Source organism: Euphorbia lathyris, chromosome 2 (assembly GCF_963576675.1).
Source record: "Euphorbia lathyris chromosome 2, ddEupLath1.1, whole genome shotgun sequence".
Taxonomy (NCBI): domain Eukaryota; kingdom Viridiplantae; phylum Streptophyta; class Magnoliopsida; order Malpighiales; family Euphorbiaceae; genus Euphorbia; species Euphorbia lathyris.
The window spans coordinates 45,724,122-45,745,459 of NC_088911.1; the positions used below are offsets into that span (position 1 = coordinate 45,724,122).

Here is a 21,338-nt window from a genome sequence, read left to right on the forward strand (position 1 = left end):
ATATAATATTTGGTGCAACTAACGAATCAATGTGCAAGGAGTTTAGCAAACAAATGCAGACTGAGTTTGAAATGTCTATGATGGGAGAACTCAACTTCTTCCTCGGTCTTCAAATTAAACAAGGAAACAATGGCATCTTCATCAGTCAAGCAAAATATGCCAAGGAGATCTTAAAGAAATATGACTTGGAAAATTGCAAGCCAATATCCACTCCTATGGGCACTGACACTGTCCTCTGCGCTGATGAGAATGGTAAGCCAGTAGACAGCAAGTTATACCGAGGTATGATTGGCTCTTTACTTTACTTAACAGCAAGTAGACCGGACATTCAGTTCTCAGTATGTTATTGTGCTAGATATCAAGCTAACCCTAAGGAATCCCATTACATAGTTGTAAAAAGGATCCTTAGATATTTGCAAAGCTCAGTAAATGCAGGTCTGTGGTATCCAAATACTCATGACTTTACACTCATCGGATACACTGACGCTGACTATGGACGAGACAAGCTGGAAAGAAAAAGCACCTCTGGAGGATGCCAATTCCTAGGAAGCTGTCTTGTATCTTGGTTCAGCAAGAAGCAGGCGTCAGTAGCCCTGTCCACAACTGAAGCTGAGTACATTGCTGCTGGAAGCTGTGTTGCTCAGGTCCTTTGGATTAAGCAACAGCTTGAAGATTATGGTGTTCAAACAAAGACAATTGAAGTCAAATGCGACAACAAAAGTGCAATTGACCTCTCAAAGAACCCAGTTCAACACAGCAGGATGAAACATGTCAGCATAAGACATCACTTCATCAGAGATCATGTACTCAAGAAAGAAATCAAGCTGACTTATGTGCCAATAGACGAGCAGCTTGCTGATATCTTTACAAAGCCTCTAGCACGAGAGCAATTTAGCATACTGAGAGAAGCAATTGGTATGTTTAATCCTCTTCAGTAAATTTATGTGCATAAATGATTATTGAATGCTGAATGAATTACATGCTGAATGATTTATTGTTTGCTGAGTATGTCATTGAAACTGACTGAATATACAATACTGAGTAATCTTGCACACTGAGTAAATTAGTTTTCGAACTTGAACTAAAAATCATCCTTAAATAATGCACTAACCACTCAGAATATCAAACGCTTGACATTCTAAATACTGAGTGATTAATCTGTTAGCATAAATGCCAAGCACGCGTATAACCTAGGATGACGTATTCGCCGTAATGTGTCATAAATGCCACGATCCTTGTCGGTACATAATCCCAAGGCAAAACTGACACATGGATTTGGTTAAGATCCACACCGTTCAACTTGTCTATAAATTATGGGCATTTTCCCATTTTTTACTCTTTACGCTTAACAAATTCTTAAGGCTAAGAAATTACTCAAATTTCTCTCTCTCAAATACATCTATTCTCTCCATCTTAAAAGAATGACTAAGCTATCCTTCAACGTCTCCGGTGCCGGCCACCAAAAGTCCAGCTCCGATGAACCTTCACGAAACCCCTCTACACCGAGCAAGGGTAAAACTGGCCAAACCTCTGGCCAAAGGAAAGCTGTTAAGATCAGGACCTACTCAAAGGTCTTCGACAATGTACGTGAATGGAAGGTAGAACCCTCTAGATGGGTTTCGGAGCACTTTGTACAGAACGAACAGCCATTTGCTGAGTGGATTTCCAAGAATGAATGGACTGGGCTGTTCTCGGTCAGGGATGAGACATATCCTGACCTAGTGAGGGAATTTTACCACAACCTCAAGGTTGCCAGTGACTCCGCCGACTACCTGAGCACTGAAGTAAAAGGGAAAACCATCTTCATCAACCCTCTGTACATAGGAAATCTCCTCCAGCTCAAAACTGAGGGAGTAAGGCTGAGAAAGTCAGGAGATCAGGACAAGACCGACTACGTCCATACCTTCTGCAAACCTGAGGGTCACTCAGGAGAGATCTCAGCATCTTCAATGGGACAGCATCAGAAGATGGCTCACTACCTGCTGAGCTATTTCATTTACCAAAAGATCAACTGCACTACATCAGCAACCAACTTTGAACAGTGCTTCATATGGCACATGCTGACGTACACCCCCATCAACATGCCAGTTTTCTTAGTTGCTGGGTTCCTACGCAGCACGGGTACAATGAGGTTGGGATCAATCATCACCAGGATCCTCATCGACCACAAGATTGACCTCGAAGGTGAGGAATCTTTTAGAGGAACTGAAATCACAGCTGCCTCGCTAAGGGCACTTAAATTTGGACAGCCCTTGAAGAAAGGAAAAGCTGCTGCTGCTGCTGGCCAAGCTGATCAGACTGAGGAGACTATTGCTGAGCCTAAGAAAGGGCGAAGAACTAAGGCCCCAGTTTCTCGCAAGAGAAAATCTGCTGAGGCACCTAATGCTGTGTCTCCAGCAAAGAGGCAGAGGTCAGCTGGAAAGTCAGCTGAGAAGAAGAAGCAGAAGTCTCAGCTGATGGGGTTGCCATTTTTGATGGCGTGAACGAAAGTGCTGACAAACTAAAAGAGCTTTCACAAGAACTTTCTCGTGCTGTCTTAACCGATGCGTTCAAGCTCCCTGACGTTGACAAAACGGGGGAGAAAGCGCAAGCTGCCAGAGCTTAGCATGAGCGACGTCAGTACGAGCGAAGTCAGTCATAGGGCAAGAAAAAGAAATAGATAGACTAGCATGCTTAACCCATTTTGTCTAGTTTACTTCTTTTGTCTATATACTTGCTGACTTCTCTCAATATATATATCATACTTTATTTCCTGATTTCAATACTGAGTTATGATATATGCTTTTATAGTACTGAGTTACTTTGTATCTTCATCAGCCATACTTAACACTTATAATATTTATTGACTAAATGATATGCTGATAACATGTTTGACATCATACTATGATCTTATGAAACATTCTGATAAAGAACTCATTGAACAATAATTTGCTCAGCGCGCTCTGTATATCTAAAACTTCCGCTTAACACTGAGTAAATAGAATATGTAACATAGCTGACCTACACCTAAAAACTGACCTTAGACTCACTCATTTAAATTCTTAAATGATGCAATTAAAACTAAGTCAGTAGTGCAACCCTTACGGGGGAGTTTGCTGAATGATATAAGGTCAACTATCATGGGGGAGCTCATACTGAATGCCTTGCTGAATAGTTTTGCCAACATCAAAATGGGGGAGTTTGTTGAAATACCTTTCCACATAATTTTGATTTGACAAAATTGTTTAAATATAAATTATAACACATATCCTAAACACACTAAGTTTAAATGCTTTGATTTATTCTACTAATGTGTTTGTTCAATGTTGAGTATAAATGTTATAAGTCATAAGGATTGGAAGGCCCAAGCCCAATACGGAAACCAAGGCCCAAGTTAAACAACTCAGTACACTCGGCCCGCGTATGTCAAGACGCTGCCGTTTTTGTTCAAAACGCAACTCAGCAATCGGAAGGATCTAGAAGACCTTCGGGAACAACTTCAAGATGAAGCCGCTGAGTAGTCTCGACAAAGCGTACAAGACAGCAGCTGGCAAAGGAAAACTTCCAGACAAAGTGTTTCCTCTTTTGGCAAAGTTCAGACGACACAGTATGCTGTCCAGTTGACTTTACCATAAAAGGAGAGACCATCTGCTGTGCTGACCGAGGACAGAAGATACACGATTATGATTGGCCGAGAGCTCTGTGCAAGTCAGGATGACAACGACATATAGCCGTTTCCCTCCAACGGTTATTTCGAAATTCGAAATGACCGAATGACCAGACGTCTCTATAAATAGTGCCATCACAAGCTTCACAACACACAGAACTTGATCAAGCCATTACGCTGTCCAAATCTCTACAAGTTCTGCAAGCAAGAAGCAAAGCAAAATTCTTACACTACATTTTCATATCTGTGTAAAAGTCTAGAGTGGTTGTTTTTCAATCATCTATGGTGTTCTAGCAATTGTTGTTTAGGACAAAAATCTTTATCATTTCTAGAAGTAGAAAGGAGAGGCTGAGTACTCGGTTTTAAGTACTCAGCGGAGAGATTAGGATTGAGTAGAAGTATAGAGCAAGGTACTCTTGTCATACTCAATTGCTGATATTGTAAAAGGTTTGAGGCTCTACCTTTAAAGAGCTCAGTAGAGGATTTGAAATCTCGGAAGTGTTCCGGGGACAGGACGTAGGCTTAGAAGAAGCCGAACCTGGATAAATCTGCTGAGTGAAGTATTTCTAAACCTTAACTCCTAATTTATATTGCTTGCTATAAATAATCAAAACTGACCAAGTAAAGAGGTCAAGTTGAGTTGTGCGCGTTGAACGTCTGAGTTCAGGAATAGACTCCAAGTGCTATCTCCTGACTCAAGCTGAGGAACTGACCTAGTCACCTGTTGACTAAGCCAGTATCTTGCTGTTTACTCAGCGCCGCTGTTCAAACCTTTTTCTTTAGAAAAAGAAGTCTGCCTAAATTGCGAAAAAAGTTTAAATAGTTCCTAACCCCCCTTGGAACTATACTTGCAACTAAACAAGGGACCAACAGTAGAGCGCTTGATGCGCCGGTTAGGAGGACCGAAGAGTGGCAAATGGATGTAGTGGTGAGGGATAGGGGAAGACCTAAGCAAACTTGGAGGAGAGTGATATGAGTTTACTGGGAATTGAGGAAAATATGGTAGTGAATAGGACGGAGTGGAGGGAGCGAATTTGTGTCGCTGACACGACTTGATTTCACGGTTTTATATGATGGTTCATGTTAGCTGACCCCGAATCATTTCGGGACTAAGGCTTTGTTGTTGTTGTACATTATACATAATAAAAAAAATTAAAAATGTAAATTTCGAACACATGAAATAAACAATACTATTGTATGAAAAAAAAAAAAAATCGTTAACTTAACATATTGAAGTAAAAGATTAATGGCTAAACCCACTCATTATTGTTATTGTTGTCATAATGGTTTTTGTCATGATTTGGCTCAGCTAAAACAAGCATAGCTATAATAATTGGAATGGGAATTGAGGTGTATATAAGGTCACTATACCGACAGCTTTTCAATATCTATCCAGATAGATAAGAGAGTGAAATGGAGAATTTAGAAAGAACAATGAACAAGAGTGATGTAATAGCAATTCCATTTCCTGTCCAAGGCCACATTAATCCACTTCTCCAATTCTGCAAACGCTTAGCATTCAAAGGACTCAAAATCACACTACTCATCTTCTCCAACAAACCCATCTATCAAACAAACTCTAATTCCTCACTGAATATACACACCATTTTTCATAATCTTGACCATAACTCTCCCCACTACCTTCAACTCATCCAAGCTCTGGTGTCAAAGGAATTGACACAACTCCTGGCTAAGCAGCAAACTCATGTAAGTTGTCTTGTATATGATTCAGTCATGCCTTGGGCTCTAGACATAGCTAGACAGTTTGGGATAGCTGGAGCTTCATTTTTCACTCAACCATGTGCAGTTTGTACAGTCTATTATCATGTCCACCAAGCCTACCTCAAGCTTCCTGTAGAGGATCAGACTGTTTTACTCCCGGGGTTGCCGCTTTTACGAGCTTCTGAACTCCCTTCATATGTCTATGACATCCTAAGTTATCCATCCCTCACAACCTTAGCGGTCAATCAGTTCTCTAACTTCAAAGATGTTGATTGGATTTTCTTTAACAGCTTCACTGCCCTGGAGGAAGAGGTACCAACACTTGACACCCTTTACAAACTGAAATAGCTACTTAGCCAGCCAATTATATGAATTGTAAATTTTCTACATCAGGTAATCAACTGGCTGACGAGCCAAGGTATGAAGATCACACTGATAGGACCGACAACTCCGTCTCTTAAACAGGTAGAGGATAACAGTGAATATGGAGTCAGCCTTTTTAGACCTGAAGTTGACAGTTGCATCAAGTGGCTAGACTCGAAGGAAAATGGATCCGTAGTTTATGTATCATTTGGAAGCTTGGCTGCTCTGAGGGAAGAGCAGATGGAAGAAATAGCTTGGGGTCTAAAGGGGAGCAACAGCTACTTCTTGTGGGTAGTAAGAGAAGAAGAAAGGGAAAAGTTGCCCAGGAACTTTGTGGAAGAGACAGCAGAGAAAGGATTGATAGTGAGTTGGTGCCGTCAGTTGGATGTTCTGGCTCACAAGTCTATTGGGTGCTTCATCACACATTGCGGGTGGAACTCAACTACAGAGGCAATTAGCTTGGGTGTGCCATTGATAGCAATTCCACAGTGGGCAGATCAGACAACCAATGCTAAGTTCATTGCTGATGTTTGGCAGATAGGGATCAGCGCAAAAACTGATGAAAAGGGTTTGGTAACAAAACAAGAAGTAGAGCTTTGTATAAATGAAATCATGGTAGGAGAAAAAAGAAGTCACATCAGAAAGAATTCAGAGAAATGGAAGAAATTGGCAATTGAAGCAGCGGTTAAAGGTGGAAGTTCTGATAAAAACATAGACAAGTTTATTACTGCAATACGCAGTTCCAGTTAGAGCAACTAAAACCCCTATAAAAGTTACCAAATAAAAACAGCTAGAAATCAGATTTGTACTCAAGATGTAACATGATATTATGGCATTAAACTTGGATTTGCAATAAAGGTGAAGGTCAAAAGATGTGACCAAGAGATTCAGGAAGTAATAACAAAACTTCAAGAGATGTGCCCTATATATTTTCTTTCAATAGCAGTAAATTCAACTAGATTCAAAAAGATTGTATGGGACAAAATTTCCATAATTACATTATATGTAAGTAGAAAGTTCGAGACAATGGCTTCAGTGTCATTGTCTGTATACATATTTTTTTTCTTGCCTATCAGAATTAATTTTTACAGCACCAGTAAAAACTGGTGCGTTATCAGTAGAATGCTAAGAGAACCTAAAGTTGAATCTATGACACTATAATAACCAAGTACTGAGACCAACATCCCAAAATTTGACAATTGGAACTCATTGGAAGAATACTTGCCAAACCATACTTCCTGTCAATCACTGATTAGGTATATATTAAATGAATGGAAGTTAAATCAGGGATCTTTAACGTTTCCCTTACTCGGCTGTATTGGTATCTTCTATCCGACTGCCCAGTCGGACAATGTCTTCAACAAGAATCTTCCCATCTGTTCATTGACATTGGGTAGAAAAATATAATGACTCATCAATCAGTGGGTTTGACAGAACAAGTATCATAAAAATAATAATAATAATAATAAACACCCAAGAAACTTGTAGTGCCAGATTATGCAAAGATTGCAAGTGTTTCAAACCCTTTGCCCTGTCAATTTCTACTTTACTTTTCCATAATCAATTATCTTTCACCATCTCATGAAAATTTTCTAGACATAATAATTAACCAGTTATTTAAATATATATATATATATATATATATATATAAAGAATGGCACTCAATACCATATCCTTTTCCGTGGAAGAAACTGACAAAATTTGCTGGTGATGGAGAAATTCTGGACCATACTTCAGTTGGGCCATAGGAATTGAAAGTTTATGTACGTAATGCAACAGGACAAAGGCAAAGATGGGAATTGATAGGATATTCTGCTATTACAGCTAGGCAGTTTGCTATGTATAGGGGTAAAAGGTAGTTATGGTCTAGTGTAGGCTGGACACTTTCTATTGCTCTGATCCTCTATTTCTGTTTCATATTTTGTTTATTCTTATCAGAAACATAGTGGCAAACTCATTAGGGAGTAACAAACTGTGGCTGTGACACAAATCACAATGAAAGACTGAAAAATTACCTTCAGAATGCAAGTGTATTCAATTCATGCCCACATATAAACATTAGCAATACATGATTAGACTTGAGTGAGAGAGAGAGCATAGACTAATTAGCTGACCTCCATCTTTGGAAAGATTGCTGATGAGTTCTTGAACACCATCCTTGCCTAACGTATCCTTCAAGTAAATAGCAGCAGCAGCAACTTCTTCAGGTGTAACTTTGCCATCATAATCCCTGCCAGCAATGAACATAAATTAATGTAAATTTGCAGATCCAGTTGCATGAAGAAAAGGGCTACAAGGGTGTATTAACCCCTGAACTTATAGTCAAACAACATAACATATAAAAATTTGCACATAACAGGCATGGCCACTTTGCATCAGTGACCTTTCAATAACAAGATCTGCAAGAATTTGGCTACAGGAATTTGGCTGCAAGAATTTCAATAACAGGCATGGCCACTACGCACATGCAAAAACATATTTATATACAAAAATAAAATAAAAATGAAACCTACAATAGTAGTACTTCTAAACATGCAAAGAGAGTCTTGTTTCTGAGGGAAGAAAAGAAAGTCTTATTTCTGAGCAAGGATTTAGTTTTGCGATGCACAGAAAAGTTAATTTTAAGAACCTACAAGAGAGGTTTAGGAGTTTCTTGAGCGTGCATTAAAACAGTATGTCTTACAGAACAAAGTAGAATTTCAGATGGTTTAAGGCTTAGCAAATAATGCCACTAGGTAATGTAAAAGAACAAAATTTAGAAAAAAAATAGAAAAGCTTCAAGGATCAACTTGACTATCAAGAAACGGACAACAACCAATGATAAAAGCTTTAGACAAGCAGCAACAGTCATTGCTAGTACAAACATACTATAAAGGCAAGCTTCAGCCATTTCAATTTTTATTTCCAAAGCCTATAACACTGTATCAAATTGCATAGCCACAATCTAGTTATGTAACAGGGCTATACACAATCGATTTTTTTGAAACACTGAAATCAATAGCAAAATGTCTCAGGGTACAAAGAGTAACCTTAAGTTCTAAAACTAGAAAAAGTATCTCTTCCAATTGATGGTTAATTATAGACCACGATACATATATAGAGAATATGTATGTGCATATCTTTTACTTCAGTAAATGATATGGAAGCATGGCAAAGTAGTACTAGAATAACAGAAGGACAATCAGAAAAGTATTATCTATGAATAGAATGATCCACCTGTCTAGTATTCGCCAGCGATCACCAATTTCAGCATCAACATGATCAATTTCCTTCTCAAGATTTTGGAGCATTGCATCAACCTGGAGTACAATCAGCGACCCATAGTATAGCAGGTAAGTGCCCAATTTGCAAATGGGAGCTTAAAGGTAAGGGAATGTTCAAGCTGAGATGGGAATAGTATATTCTAATTGTTACCCTTTCTATTAGAGCCGAAGAAACATCATTATGATCATCTACTTCAGAAGCACGATCACTGTCCTCTCGGGCAGCTCTATATGCTTTAATGGCCTCTTGTTCACCATCTGTGCCTTCCTTCTCTACCATGCTATTGTAAAGCTCTATCTGAAAACATACTTCTCCATTAGATGCCTAACAAGCTTTTCAAGACTAAAGGTACTACCTATTCCCTAAAAAACAGTTCAGATGACTTCCTGAGCAAATTAACAGTCAGTCTTAGTTTCGAAAAAAAAAAAAACAGTCAGTCTTAGCACATATGAAGGGACATTTCCTTATGGTAAGAAAAATAGAATAAAATCTGCACAGAATTGATAATTCAAGCTTCATGATACCTCCTTATTGACAAGGCTTAAAAACGCTTCACGTTCCCTGCTGACCGACTGCAAGATGCAGTAAAAAAAATAAGAATCAACTTATAGAGAATATCAAAACTATTGTTTTTAAAATTGCACAATCAACAAAGCCCCTTTATTTCTTCTTCTTTTTTTTTTTTTCTTTTTTGGTTCTACAAAACAACCTCTAACCAGAAAAACTTATTGGCTTTCGTTTGTAAACCATGGGAAGCAGGGTTTATACCACCGAAATCCCAGGTAATCAGCATGGTCAAGGAATGAAAGGCTTTGCCCAAAGCAGCCTTCAAAAATTAACAAAAAAAAATTACCATTAAAAACTTAAAATTCCAGTACTTACAGATGCTGAAGCTAAAACTGCAAGTGCACGACTAAGTTCACAGAGCTGCTCTTGTTTATCTAATGTTCTTGCTCTAGCTAGTTCTTGTGCCTCATGTGCTCCTGGTGTGGTCATCTCTTTCAATGCCACATCCTCTTCACTGCTTTTAGATTCCTTCATCTTGGCAAGCTCTTCTTCCTCTTTCTCTTCTTCCTCCTAAAAATTATCAATTTCAAACTGACTTAGCAAACGAAAAATGACAAAGTTCCTTCTGAAAGAGAGAAGTGTGTAGGTAGGGATGCAACTGGGACGGGGAATACCCGTACCCGTCGGGGCCCCGCCCCTACGGGGCGGGGATTCCCCGCCCCGTTTTTTGGCAGGGACGGGGACCAATATGGTCCCCGTAGGCGGGTACGGGAAATGGTATCCCCGCCCCGCGGGGATCCCCGTACCCGTCCCCGTAAAGCCCCGATGGGTAATCCCCGTTTATATATAAATAAATTAAAAAATAGTTCATCTTGCAGTGCCTTAAATTTATGTGCATCCCTTAAATTTAATAGTTCATCTTGCAGTGCCTTCTATTGAGTGTTCATTCCAAGAAGTTTTCTACTTAGTTTTGTTGATTAAGAAACAGGAAAAGAGGAAATGAAATTATTAGTATTCTTTATGATTGGTTTTGCAGATGTTAAGGATGAGAAATGGATTGAGCTTGCATCCAATGTGCTGACCAGAAGTTATTTAGCCTTTGTAATTTGGTCTTTGATGAAGGTAGTGAACTATTAAATACCAATGCAGCAACAAGAGCATTTCCTGAGCACGATGAAAACTCTAATGCCTGCCAGAATACTGGGATATTTTTAGGGGACAGTATTGCATAGAACTGCTCATATATTGCACATCTATTTTCTTTTGGATATGCTCTGTTAGACATCATCATTTATTAATTTTGTTTCATACTTTAAGCATTATTCAGATTGTTAAGCAAAGGATATAGAGTGGGCAATTTTGTACCAAATGGGTAAACAGGGATTCCCCGTACCCGCGGTTTTCCCGTGGGGCGGGGACGGGGACAGTTTTTGTCCCCGTTTAGCTGGTGGGGACGGGGAATCCCCGTTTAGGCGGGGACGGGGATGGGAAACCAAATCCCCGCCCCGCCCCGTTTACATCCCTATGTGTAGGTCACAACTTGATGCAAAAGGTTTCAAATTTCTTATTTAACTAAATTAAGGTTATATTGACATAATGAAATCATCACCGGTTTGTCTCACACTAATGCAACAAGATAAAAACAAAAATGTCTAACATAGACCAAAACAATCTTGAAAACTCATCACAAAGTGTATTCTCTTAAATTAAGAGAGCGGTTAAAAAGGATATCACGTTTCCAAGAACAAGAATAAAAACAATAATAACCTTGATAAGCTCTTCCTGCATCTCAAGGTACTCCAATTTCCTCCTCCTTTCAGAAATAGAATCTTCCGATGGTAAAGATGTAACACCAACAGTATCTACAACCTCATCAGGCAGAGAAGACAGTGTTGCTTGAACAGCTTCCTCTGGTTTCAACTTACCAGACACAGTAAAGGCCCTGCATAAGGTTTCAAACCAGAAGATTCACATGCAATTGAAATTTAGCATATACATGTGATGCATTTATCTGGCAGAAAAAGGAGTAAAAAAAAGGATAACTAGGGTGCTCCAGATTACCTTGAAAGGATCAAAAGAGAAGATGGAACAGAGTGATTGAGAGAGAGATCCAGCCAGTCACGAAGCTGCAGTTAAGATTCAGGAAGCTGACAAATTAACATATTGAACTTCATATTAACCAGTAATAGATCAACATTAGTAGACACCAACGTGGAAATTCATCTACAGAAGCAAAAATATACACAAAAGGCTAATCTGAGAACCTGCTGCCGCATTTCTTCAACAGATAACAAACCAAGCATGCCACGTTCCCTACAATCTTCCCGAAGCTCAGCCTCTGAAAGAGACTCCACACCCTCTGCTTGAATTAACTTATCATCATTCTTGATACTGAAAGCAAAATAGGGGAATGAATAATAGCCAATTACATGATTCCGCCCCACAAAAAATAGAGATTAGGAATTTCGTGTAAGCCTCAATTCTGATGTCTGTTGTGGTCAAATTATTTAACAAAATAGAAAGAAATCAGATCAGTGGGGAAAAGAAAAAGGAAACAAGCCTAGACAATAAGGTACCCTCACAAATGAGAAGCAGATCATACCACTTAATTGAGTGGAATTCATTCAATTATACAAATTAATTAATATTCTTTTCATCACATTGAAGACCAAGCCATTCCAAGAACCAATTAGAAATCCCACTATACTATGGAAGCGGTATGATGAAAGAAATTTGGGAGCTCTCTCCAAACAAAGATTATAGTGGGAAGTTTTATACATCCAAACGTGAAATGCCATCCCTACCATCTTAACCATACAGAATTCAAAATATCATTATGCATGCCAGATGAAAAGGCAATCTCACCTTTGGAGTCTCTTACGAAGCATAAAACGCAAGTACGCATCTGTTCCAAATTGACTTATACCCATATACTTGCACATGCTGACTAACCTAGACCTGGAAAAAAAAAATGTTGCTTAACAGACATAATAGTATTAAGAAAAGCAGTCTGCCTTTGGACAGAAAATCAAGCACAAACCTACACCAACCTGCCAATGTTATCCAAAGTTAGTTCATCATTGAACAGCTTAGCAAAGCCCAAAATCTCTTCATTAGAGACTCCAGCGCCTCTTCTAACCTGCACAAGTATTGCATCTCACATGGAGAGAAATAAAAACAAAAGTAAAAAAGATTCAGCAAATTAAAATATAAGAGTTTGAAAGCTAATTCTAACCCTGTTCAAAAACCCATCAAGGTCCTCAGCAGTTTTCTTCATTTCTCCACTCCGCGTGTTCTGGACTTCCTTGGCCATTTCTTTCACTGTATCTTGAAGGAACTTAGCATATTCTATTCTTGCATTCAACCTCCTTTTCAGTGCTTCCTACTTATTGAACAATTCACACGAAACAACAATTTATATCAACAGAGCCAAGCCAACAAAGAAAACTCCGAGCCACACGATGTATTGTGCATATTGAACACATTAACAAACAATTGAAACCAAACCAAGCAAATTTCTACATGTTTCAGCCTTGACTTGGAATTTCCAGCCCGAAGTGAGCTTGAACATGCCTTAGCTTATGTTACCAGGCTAAAAACCAACTGAAGTCGTTATTACAGGAGTGAAATACTGCCCAAAACGATTAATAAATAAATAAATAAATATAAGGCTAAAACACAAATTTCGCACCATCATACAATTAATATCCAACTCAGTAGCAAAATCCAGAAAAATAAGGAGTACAAACTTCAAGTTCCAAGTAAGAATATTTGTATTAGAAAAAATTAATGAATCAGACAAATCTGATAAATTGTGTTCAAGAATCATCTCAAGTTCATTCTTGCCTAAACAATTCTTTTTCAGATTGGATTGTTAAGCGAAAAGGTAGATATCAAACTTGAGATTATTTACCAAAATTGTCCTCACTTAAAAGATGATTTTTTTCTTTAGCACCAGTTTAAGCATACATTGTCATCAGAGACAAGCATGCATAGATAGCATTGTCCACACACCTTTTTTTTTTTAAAAATAAATGATGTCCCTGCATTGGAGGTTCCATGCACAAGGCTATATAAGAGTCATTTTTTTATGCAAGCCAGCTATAAAACAACTTGATTTTATTTTATTTTAAATAAACAACTTGATTTCATTACTGCATTGAAGTCATATAAGAAAATTTTCAGACTCAAACAAATCTATAATGTACAATATATTAATAGATAGATAGACAATTATTTGAACAGACAAGACAAGAGTAAACTCGATCATTTTAATAAATTTTACAATATTAGACTGAAGAATGCAAAATTTCATTATTTAACATAGACTGTAACCCTCTGACCTATTCCAATCATAATGTATTCTGTTCAAATACAAAGAGCATTAGTATATTACTATAATACAACAACAACAACAAAGCCTTAGTCCCGAAATGATTCGGGGTCGGCTAACATGAACCATCATATAAAACCGTGAAATCAAGTCGTGTCAGCGACACAAATTCGCTCCCTCCACTTCGTCCTATCCACTACCATATTTTCCTCAAGTCCCAGTAAACTCATATCACTCTCGATCACCCTCCTCCAAGTTTGCTTAGGTCTTCCCCTACCCCTCACCACTACATCCCTTTGCCACTCTTCGGTTCTCCTAACCGGCGCATCAAGCGCTCTACGTCTCACATGGCCAAACCACCTTAGTCGGTTTTCTCTCATTTTATTCTCAATAGATGTGACCCCTACTTTTGTCCTAATTATTTCATTACTCACCCGATCCTTTCTCGTATGACCATACATCCATCTCAACATACGCATCTCCGCCACAGACATCTTATGGATGTGGCAGTGTTTCACTGCCCAACACTCCATACCATATAACAATGCTGGTCTGATTGCCGTGCGGTAGAATTTTCCCTTCAATCTATTAGGCATGCCGGAGTCACAGAGGAAACCCGTAGCACTCTTCCACTTCGACCAACCAGCTTTAATCCTATGAGCAACATCTCCATCTACTTCTCCATCCGTTTGGATAATAGATCCTAAATACCGGAAGCAATCCGAGGCCTGAACAACTCTCCCATCTAGGGTGATTGTCCCTGCCTCCCTACTCCTATGGCCGCTAAACTTACACTTTACTTCGGCTCAACTTAAAGCCTCTAGATTCTAGAGTTTGTCTCCATAGTTCCAACTTCCTCTCCACTCCTTCTTTCGTCTCATCAACCAACACAATATCATCTGCAAACAACATGCACCATGGTATACCATCTTGAAGTGAACTTGTTAGTTCATCCATAACGATGGCAAAAAGAAATGGGCTTAGTGCGGAACCCACTCCAATCGTAATAGGAAACTCTTCAGACTTCCCAACACTAGTACGTACACTCGTGCATGCTCCCTCATACATGTCCTTTATGATGTCAATATATTTCCGCGAAATGCCTTTCCTTATCAAGGCCCACCAAAGTACTTCCCTTGGTACCTTATCATATGCTTTCTCCAAGTCAATGAAAACCATATGCAAGTCTTTCTTCTTATTTCGATATTGCTCTATTAATTGTCTCATTAGATGGATGGCTTCCATAGTTGATCTTCCCGGCATAAAGCCAAACTGGTTTTCCGAGATCTTCACCGTCCTCCTTAGCCTTTGTTCGATCACTCGCTCCCAAAGTTTCATAGTGTGACTCATTAATTTGATTCCCCGATAGTTGGCACAATTTTGGACATCGCCTTTGTTCCTATACAAAGGGATTAAGATACTTTTCCTCCATTCTGATGGCATCTTATTATTTCTCCAAATTTTGTTGAAGAACGTCGTCAACCATTCGATTCCTCTTTCTCCCAAACATCTCCAAATCTCAATAGGGATGCCATCAGGTCCTACTGCTTTCTTCAACTTCATCTTACTTAATGCCATTTTGACTTGATAAATTTATTTATGTAAATCATATTATCTAATAAAAAATATAAAATGCATAATATTGTAGGTCCAATACAAAATTGGACATAAAAACACAAATTTATTAATATTGGAATGCTACTAGTCAGTTTAAATACACACACACAACACACATAATATGCACCTAAACGTTAGAACATTAATTAATATAGTAATAAAATTTATTTCTTTATTTTTTAAAAAATAAAAAATCAATTCAATCACATAATAGAATTTTGGAGAATGGATGGGAAAATATATATATATATATATGTTGAACAGATAAAAACATAATTGCACTTAATACAAGATTAAAACTATAATTTCTAACCTTAATTTCCATATATGTTGGATACTTTGCAAGATTAGAGTTATAAATTAACATACGATTATGATAACATACTTTAATAGGTCAAGAAAACAAATGTTATGCAATGCATAAAATTACTAATAAAAGATAATTCATGATTACACAAATTAAGAACAAAAGCAACTCATGTCAAACAAAAAAAGCAACTACAATCAAAATGTACCTGCTCTTTCATTTTATCTTGAAATGTAGATGGCAACATGTTGGGGAACAATTTCAGGAATACTGGTAGCAGAAATTCCATGAATGGTACAATTAGAAAAACTGCAACAGGGACTAGCCTAAAAATGTCTGCCGTGGTTCGAGTTAGCTGTTGCCTCTCTCTTCTGGACAGACTCTTCCCACCTGCAAGTTTTAATAGCATTCTTGAACTGATCCTCACATCAGCCCACAGAAGTTTAAAACCTAACCAGTAATGTTTTAATGTTGAGACAAATTCATGCTTCCAGTGAGCAAGTTTCTTGGCCCAGTCCTCCCTGGAGAAAAAAAAAAATAGGTTGTAAATAAGCAATTCATGGGAAAGCATTGCGCTTGAAGCTTGTTATTATAACCAGAGCAGTGTAAATGTAAAGTTTTTAACTTGCTCATAGAAGCTACAGCCCTCAAAGCAGGACCAATCCCCAGAAGCATGGTCCATGTTTTTCGCAAAATGGATTTTGCAACATTTTGAGATTCATGCAACCGTTTGGCTTTTGCTTTAGCTTTTGCAGTACTTAAACCTTCAACAGCTTGATCACATTCTTCAGGAGATGCTTCTTTTCTCTTTTTAGCAACAATTTCTGCTTTGTCCTCATCATCACCGCCCAAGTCAGGTTGCCTAGCTGTAGCTGTGGATGCATAGTGCACATGAAATGGCACAAACCTCGTTGGATTGACAAACTCGGATCGAGCATGTCTGAGACCCAAACCTGCAGTGCTGTAAAATCTGTTCGCAATCTGACCTACACCTGAAGAGCCAAGTAATTCTGCTCTAGCCACTAAATTTTTTTCTGGTTCCTTCCAATTATTAAAATCTGAGGAGAATTGTTTTGTGGCATAGCTATAGCTGTCTAGATACAAATACTGAGCTCCATGCCCAAGACAACGAAAGGTCTGAATTGAACGAGTGGAGGCACTCAGATAATCGGAAATGAATCTTTTCCGTCTCAAGATTGCCCTGGAAGCCATTTTTCAGATATTTCCCTCCTCACAAGGAGATTGGCATTGACACTTCCTAAACACCTGCCCCAAAATGCTGGCAAAGAGGAGATTCACCAAAGAATTCATCAAAAACAGAAAAAAAAAATATACAGATACAAGGAACAAAACAATGGAATGGACTGTAGCTACTGAATATTTCATATAGAACCATTTTTATTTCATTATGTCGATTTCTGTATTCAAACAACACCAAGCAAATACGCAGTTTCGCCATATGTTGTTACTAACTAATTTCTCAAAATACACAATAGATACAGACAGCGTTACACCTCGCTTGATCAAATGCAGCAAGAAAATCGAAAATCAAAAATCAAAAGCAACTGCAATAGCTTCAACTCAAGGCAGATTCTTGTGAAAACAGAATTAAAGAAAAATATAGAAGCAATGAAACAACAATAAGAAAATACCATATCAGCACTAATTCGACAAAATTAGATGGGGGAAGAAAAGAAAAAGGCGAGAAAATCATATAATGACGAACAAAAAACGGACCAAGAGAGCCAGCAAATGTAAAATGACAACAAAGAAAATCTAAAACAGCAGAACTGAATTATGGATTGAAGTTAAATGGAATTGAAATGACATACTAAGAAATTGAAACCAAAAATAATAAGAAATTGAAATGACATACTTACAGTTCTAACCAGAACTGAACAATGGATTGAAGTTAAATGGAATTGGGAGATGTAAAGAATGGAATTCTTGACCGGCAGTCTACTTGGAGAAAAGAAAGAAAATACAAATGGCAATGGGTTTTAGAAGGGGACGGGGAAGAACAGGGTTTATCTGTAGTAAAGCGCGTGATAATACTCTGTTATAGACCGTCCGATAAACATAGAATTCCTCTGCTATGGAGCCCTGATGATGATGATGTGTTATAAACCGTCGTTCAGCAAATATTGTGCTATTATGGTTCTGCAAGTAGTTGCATCACCAAATTTGTGGGGTTTAAACCACTATTTACTTATTTATTTAGCCTCTCACTTTAAAGAAAAAGGTAAATAAACAATAAATAAATAAATAAATAAATATATATATTTATTTATTTATTTATTTATTTATTTATGGTTTGTCCAACTTACAAACAAAGGTGTGAAGTTTGGAGTTCAACAAATCTGCAAGTAGTCAACCAATAAATGGTTTAGGTAATTTGTAAAAACGTTCTTTTATGTGGAGTAATTTACAAATCATTTTTTTTTAATTACTACAATCCGATCCCTTTTGTAGTAAATAGTCACAATAACAATGTTTTAAAGAGTGCATGAGTTTGCAAAATGCACAAACCATATATCACTATTTGTAAACTTTTAAACTACGTGATTATCTTTTTCAAATCGATCGAACCACATGATTTATTTTTATATTTTCTTTCGAAAAATTTACATTTCTCTTTTGATAAATTATTTTGTGATATTGATCTTGACCTACTAAAAACATTTATGACCACTTAACTGTTATTTTATGACATTGACTCGTGATGTTAGAAATTATTTGGTCCAATTTAGAAAGAAATTTAGACAAAAAAAAAAAAAAAAAAACCCTTACAGATTCTAGTTAATTCAGGTAGCACTCATAATTTCATTAACATTACTATTCAATAAGAGCTTAGGGTTTACAGCAGGCTAGTGGACAAGAAGTAGTTTGCTCTATGTTTGTGAAAACTTCAATTAGGTGGTTCAAGGTTAACATTTCCTAGTTATGTCCTTAAAGGGTTGTCAAATGGTCTTAGGTGTGGAATGTTAATTACACTAGACATCACATGTAACTTTAATTCCTTGAGTATGACCTTTAAATTGGGAACTATTGAGCATTGTTTGTATGACTATCTAATACTTCAGTCACGGTCATAATAGAAAGTAATATGTTTAGAATGTTGGATTATGGTTATCAGGGCCGGTCCTGAGAATTTAGTCCTATACAAAATAAGTAATAAGAGCTTTTTAATAATAAAAAATTTATACATAATAAAATAGGTCTTTTAAATTTTTTTATCAATGGGTTTCGAAAAGAAACAAGCTCTCTTATATAATTTTATCACTATTTATATTTATAAAAATTAAATTTTATATATACATATAAAGGCTAAATTTTTTTTTTGGCCCCCTCCAATCCTGAGCCCTAGGCTGGTGCACCCCGGGCCTATGCCCAGGGCCGGCCCTGATGGTTATACTACATACCTCAAATTCAATTGGTTGCACCTCTAATTGCATACAAAACAAAACCTCATAGTGAGCTAGAACATTTGTTGGAGCAATTTGATATAACAAGATCGCAACTCTTTCCCCCTTAAAGAACACATGATCATAGAATTTCATTGTTAGAATGAACCTCCCTAGTTAATGTTAGACCATATAATTCATCTTTGCAAAAAGATATAATTGAGAAGATGGTATGAGAACTATTAGGGAATGGTACTATTCAACACAGTGTGAGTCCATATTACTTTCCAGTGGTCTTAGTTAAGAAAAAAAAGGCAATACTTGGAGGATGTGTATTAACTATATAGAGCTAATAGCAATAATGTTAAGGATAGATTTCATATCCTTAATATTGAGGAATTACTAGATGACTTGTACATTGCATCTGTTTTTACCAAAATAGACCTTACTTTAGGGTATTACCAAATCAGCATGCACCCTCTAGACATACACAAAACTACTTTTAGGACATATGGGGCATTATGAATTTATTGTGATGCCTTTTTTGTCTCACTAATGCTCCCTCAAAGTTTGTGTCTTTTTACGACCCATCACAAGAGATAAAACAAAGAAAAAACAGAACCAAGCAAAACGAAACAAGCAAAAATCAAAGGAAAACTTACTATGAAGAAAAAAGAATGTTGGAATCAAAGAAGCCTATCACTCTCAAAAATCGGAATGGCGAAAAGATAGAAATATATGAGCCTGGGAATAAAAAAGCCTTCCTACTCTCAAAGATTGAAATAGCAAAAAGACAGAAGTATAAGGGTTTAGGAATCAAAGAAGCCAATTGCTCTCAAAGATCAAAATGGCAAAAAGGCAGAGTATGAGGATCTATTAGGGGTGCACATGGTCGGTTAACCAGTCCATTAACAAAAATCATTAACCAGTCCATTTAATTCGGTTAACCATATTTCGGTTAATATAAATTTCGGTCGGTTAACCTATATTTCGGTCGGTTAACCATTAGTGACTTTTCGTAGCAAAAATCACTTTACATCTATAATTGTTCACTTTAAAGTAATATATAATTATTTAAATATTAAATAAAAATATGTAACTTCAAACTTAATCAACAAAATGGCCAAAATAAATAAGTTTTATGTTATTTTGATATTTTTCACTTCCAAATAAAATATAAATAGATTGATAATTAAATTTCTACATATATTTATACTAGTTTTATATGTATTAATACACAATCGGTTTATTTTTCGGTTTCGGTTAACCATCGGTTTTTAAATAAAAACCCGTAAACTAGTCCATCGGTTACGGTTAATCTATTTTTCGGTTTGGTTTCGGTTTCGGAAACCGGTTTTTCGGTTTTCCGGTTAGTTTTGTGCAGCCCTAGGATCTATGAACCAAAGAAGCCTCTTGCTCTCACAAGTAGAAAATGATGAAAAGATGGAAATAATGGAGAAAAAATATACATTCATAAAAACGGAAGAGGTGGAAATGACATTAGGAGACTTGAATGAAAGTAGAAGAAGTGGAAACGACAATGAGAAAATCGATAAAAGCAAGAAAATGAGAAGAGTAAATGTTGAGGTAAATTACATACGTGGTGTACAATCTTTACCAATTTTCACATTTTAGTGTATAACTTTTAATTTTGCACACTAAAAGTATACAACCTTCTGTTGACTTCGCACTAAAGTGTACAGCAGGTAAAAATGATCGGTCAACCCTATTAACCACTTGGTTAAAATGACACCTCATCAATTTTCACTACTTAAAAATTAAATGTGGTTCCTATATATTATTAAATTACTTTTATACCTTTAATAAAAAAAAAACAATTATCCGATTCTATCTTTTCAAATTTTTTACTTTTATTACTTTTATTCTCTCCTACTAATATCTCTCTCTCCTAAAACCTCTTTCTCTCCTCAATCTCTTTGACTGCCATGGAAGTTCAATCCAACCTAGCTTCAAAATCAATTCTGGCTACCATAAAACAAACAAGCCCTAATTTCAAAATCAATTCCATCTTTTGTTCAACATAAGTTGAATCCAACTTAAGATCAAGTCTCAGCATCTCCATGTATTGCTGCTTTCCCCTGCCTCCGCCGTCGCTAAGATTGCTCCCTCTTCTTCTTGTTCTTCGTGTTCAAGTCTCAAAAAATGAGTGCGGTT

The 21,338-nt window shown here is 37.1% G+C and overlaps 2 protein-coding genes across 2 annotated transcripts; one reads left to right on the plus strand and one right to left on the minus strand.

The window, feature by feature from the left end:
* The first annotated feature begins 5,013 nt into the window (after positions 1-5,013).
* On the plus strand, positions 5,014-6,783 carry LOC136218031 (mogroside IE synthase-like). The gene is made up of 2 exons (XM_066004756.1): positions 5,014-5,680; positions 5,762-6,783. The coding sequence occupies exons 1-2, from the start codon at positions 5,060-5,062 to the stop codon at positions 6,479-6,481; spliced, it is 1,341 nt and encodes a 446-aa protein (XP_065860828.1). The 5' UTR covers positions 5,014-5,059; the 3' UTR covers positions 6,482-6,783.
* Positions 6,784-6,811: 28 nt separating this feature from the next.
* On the minus strand, positions 6,812-17,938 carry LOC136218030 (uncharacterized). Its single transcript, XM_066004755.1, has 15 exons — positions 17,640-17,938; positions 16,385-17,038; positions 15,968-16,280; positions 12,738-12,884; positions 12,553-12,641; positions 12,368-12,460; positions 11,767-11,893; positions 11,564-11,628; positions 11,270-11,444; positions 9,878-10,072; positions 9,520-9,567; positions 9,146-9,292; positions 8,948-9,030; positions 7,846-7,961; positions 6,812-7,107 (listed from the first exon to the last, which is right to left on the minus strand). Exons 2-15 carry the CDS (start codon positions 16,969-16,971, stop codon positions 7,037-7,039), a joined length of 2,256 nt encoding a protein of 751 aa, XP_065860827.1. The 5' UTR covers positions 16,972-17,038; positions 17,640-17,938; the 3' UTR covers positions 6,812-7,036.
* Between the last annotated feature and the right edge of the window lie 3,400 nt (positions 17,939-21,338).

Bases quoted from the DNA above. Each gene is read 5' to 3' on its own strand.
- LOC136218031 (XM_066004756.1), top strand. From the start codon at position 5,060: ATGGAGAATTTAGAAAGAACAATGAACAAGAGTGATGTAATAGCAATT. The intron at 5,681-5,761 runs GTACCAACACTT...TTTCTACATCAG, and splicing joins TCACTGCCCTGGAGGAAGAG to GTAATCAACTGGCTGACGAG.
- LOC136218030 (XM_066004755.1), bottom strand. From the start codon at position 16,971: ATGGCTTCCAGGGCAATCTTGAGACGGAAAAGATTCATTTCCGATTAT. The intron at 12,642-12,737 runs GTTAGAATTAGC...ATACTTGTGCAG, and splicing joins TTGATGGGTTTTTGAACAGG to GTTAGAAGAGGCGCTGGAGT. The intron at 7,962-8,947 runs GTGGATCATTCT...CATTGCTGGCAG, and splicing joins CGCTGGCGAATACTAGACAG to GGATTATGATGGCAAAGTTA.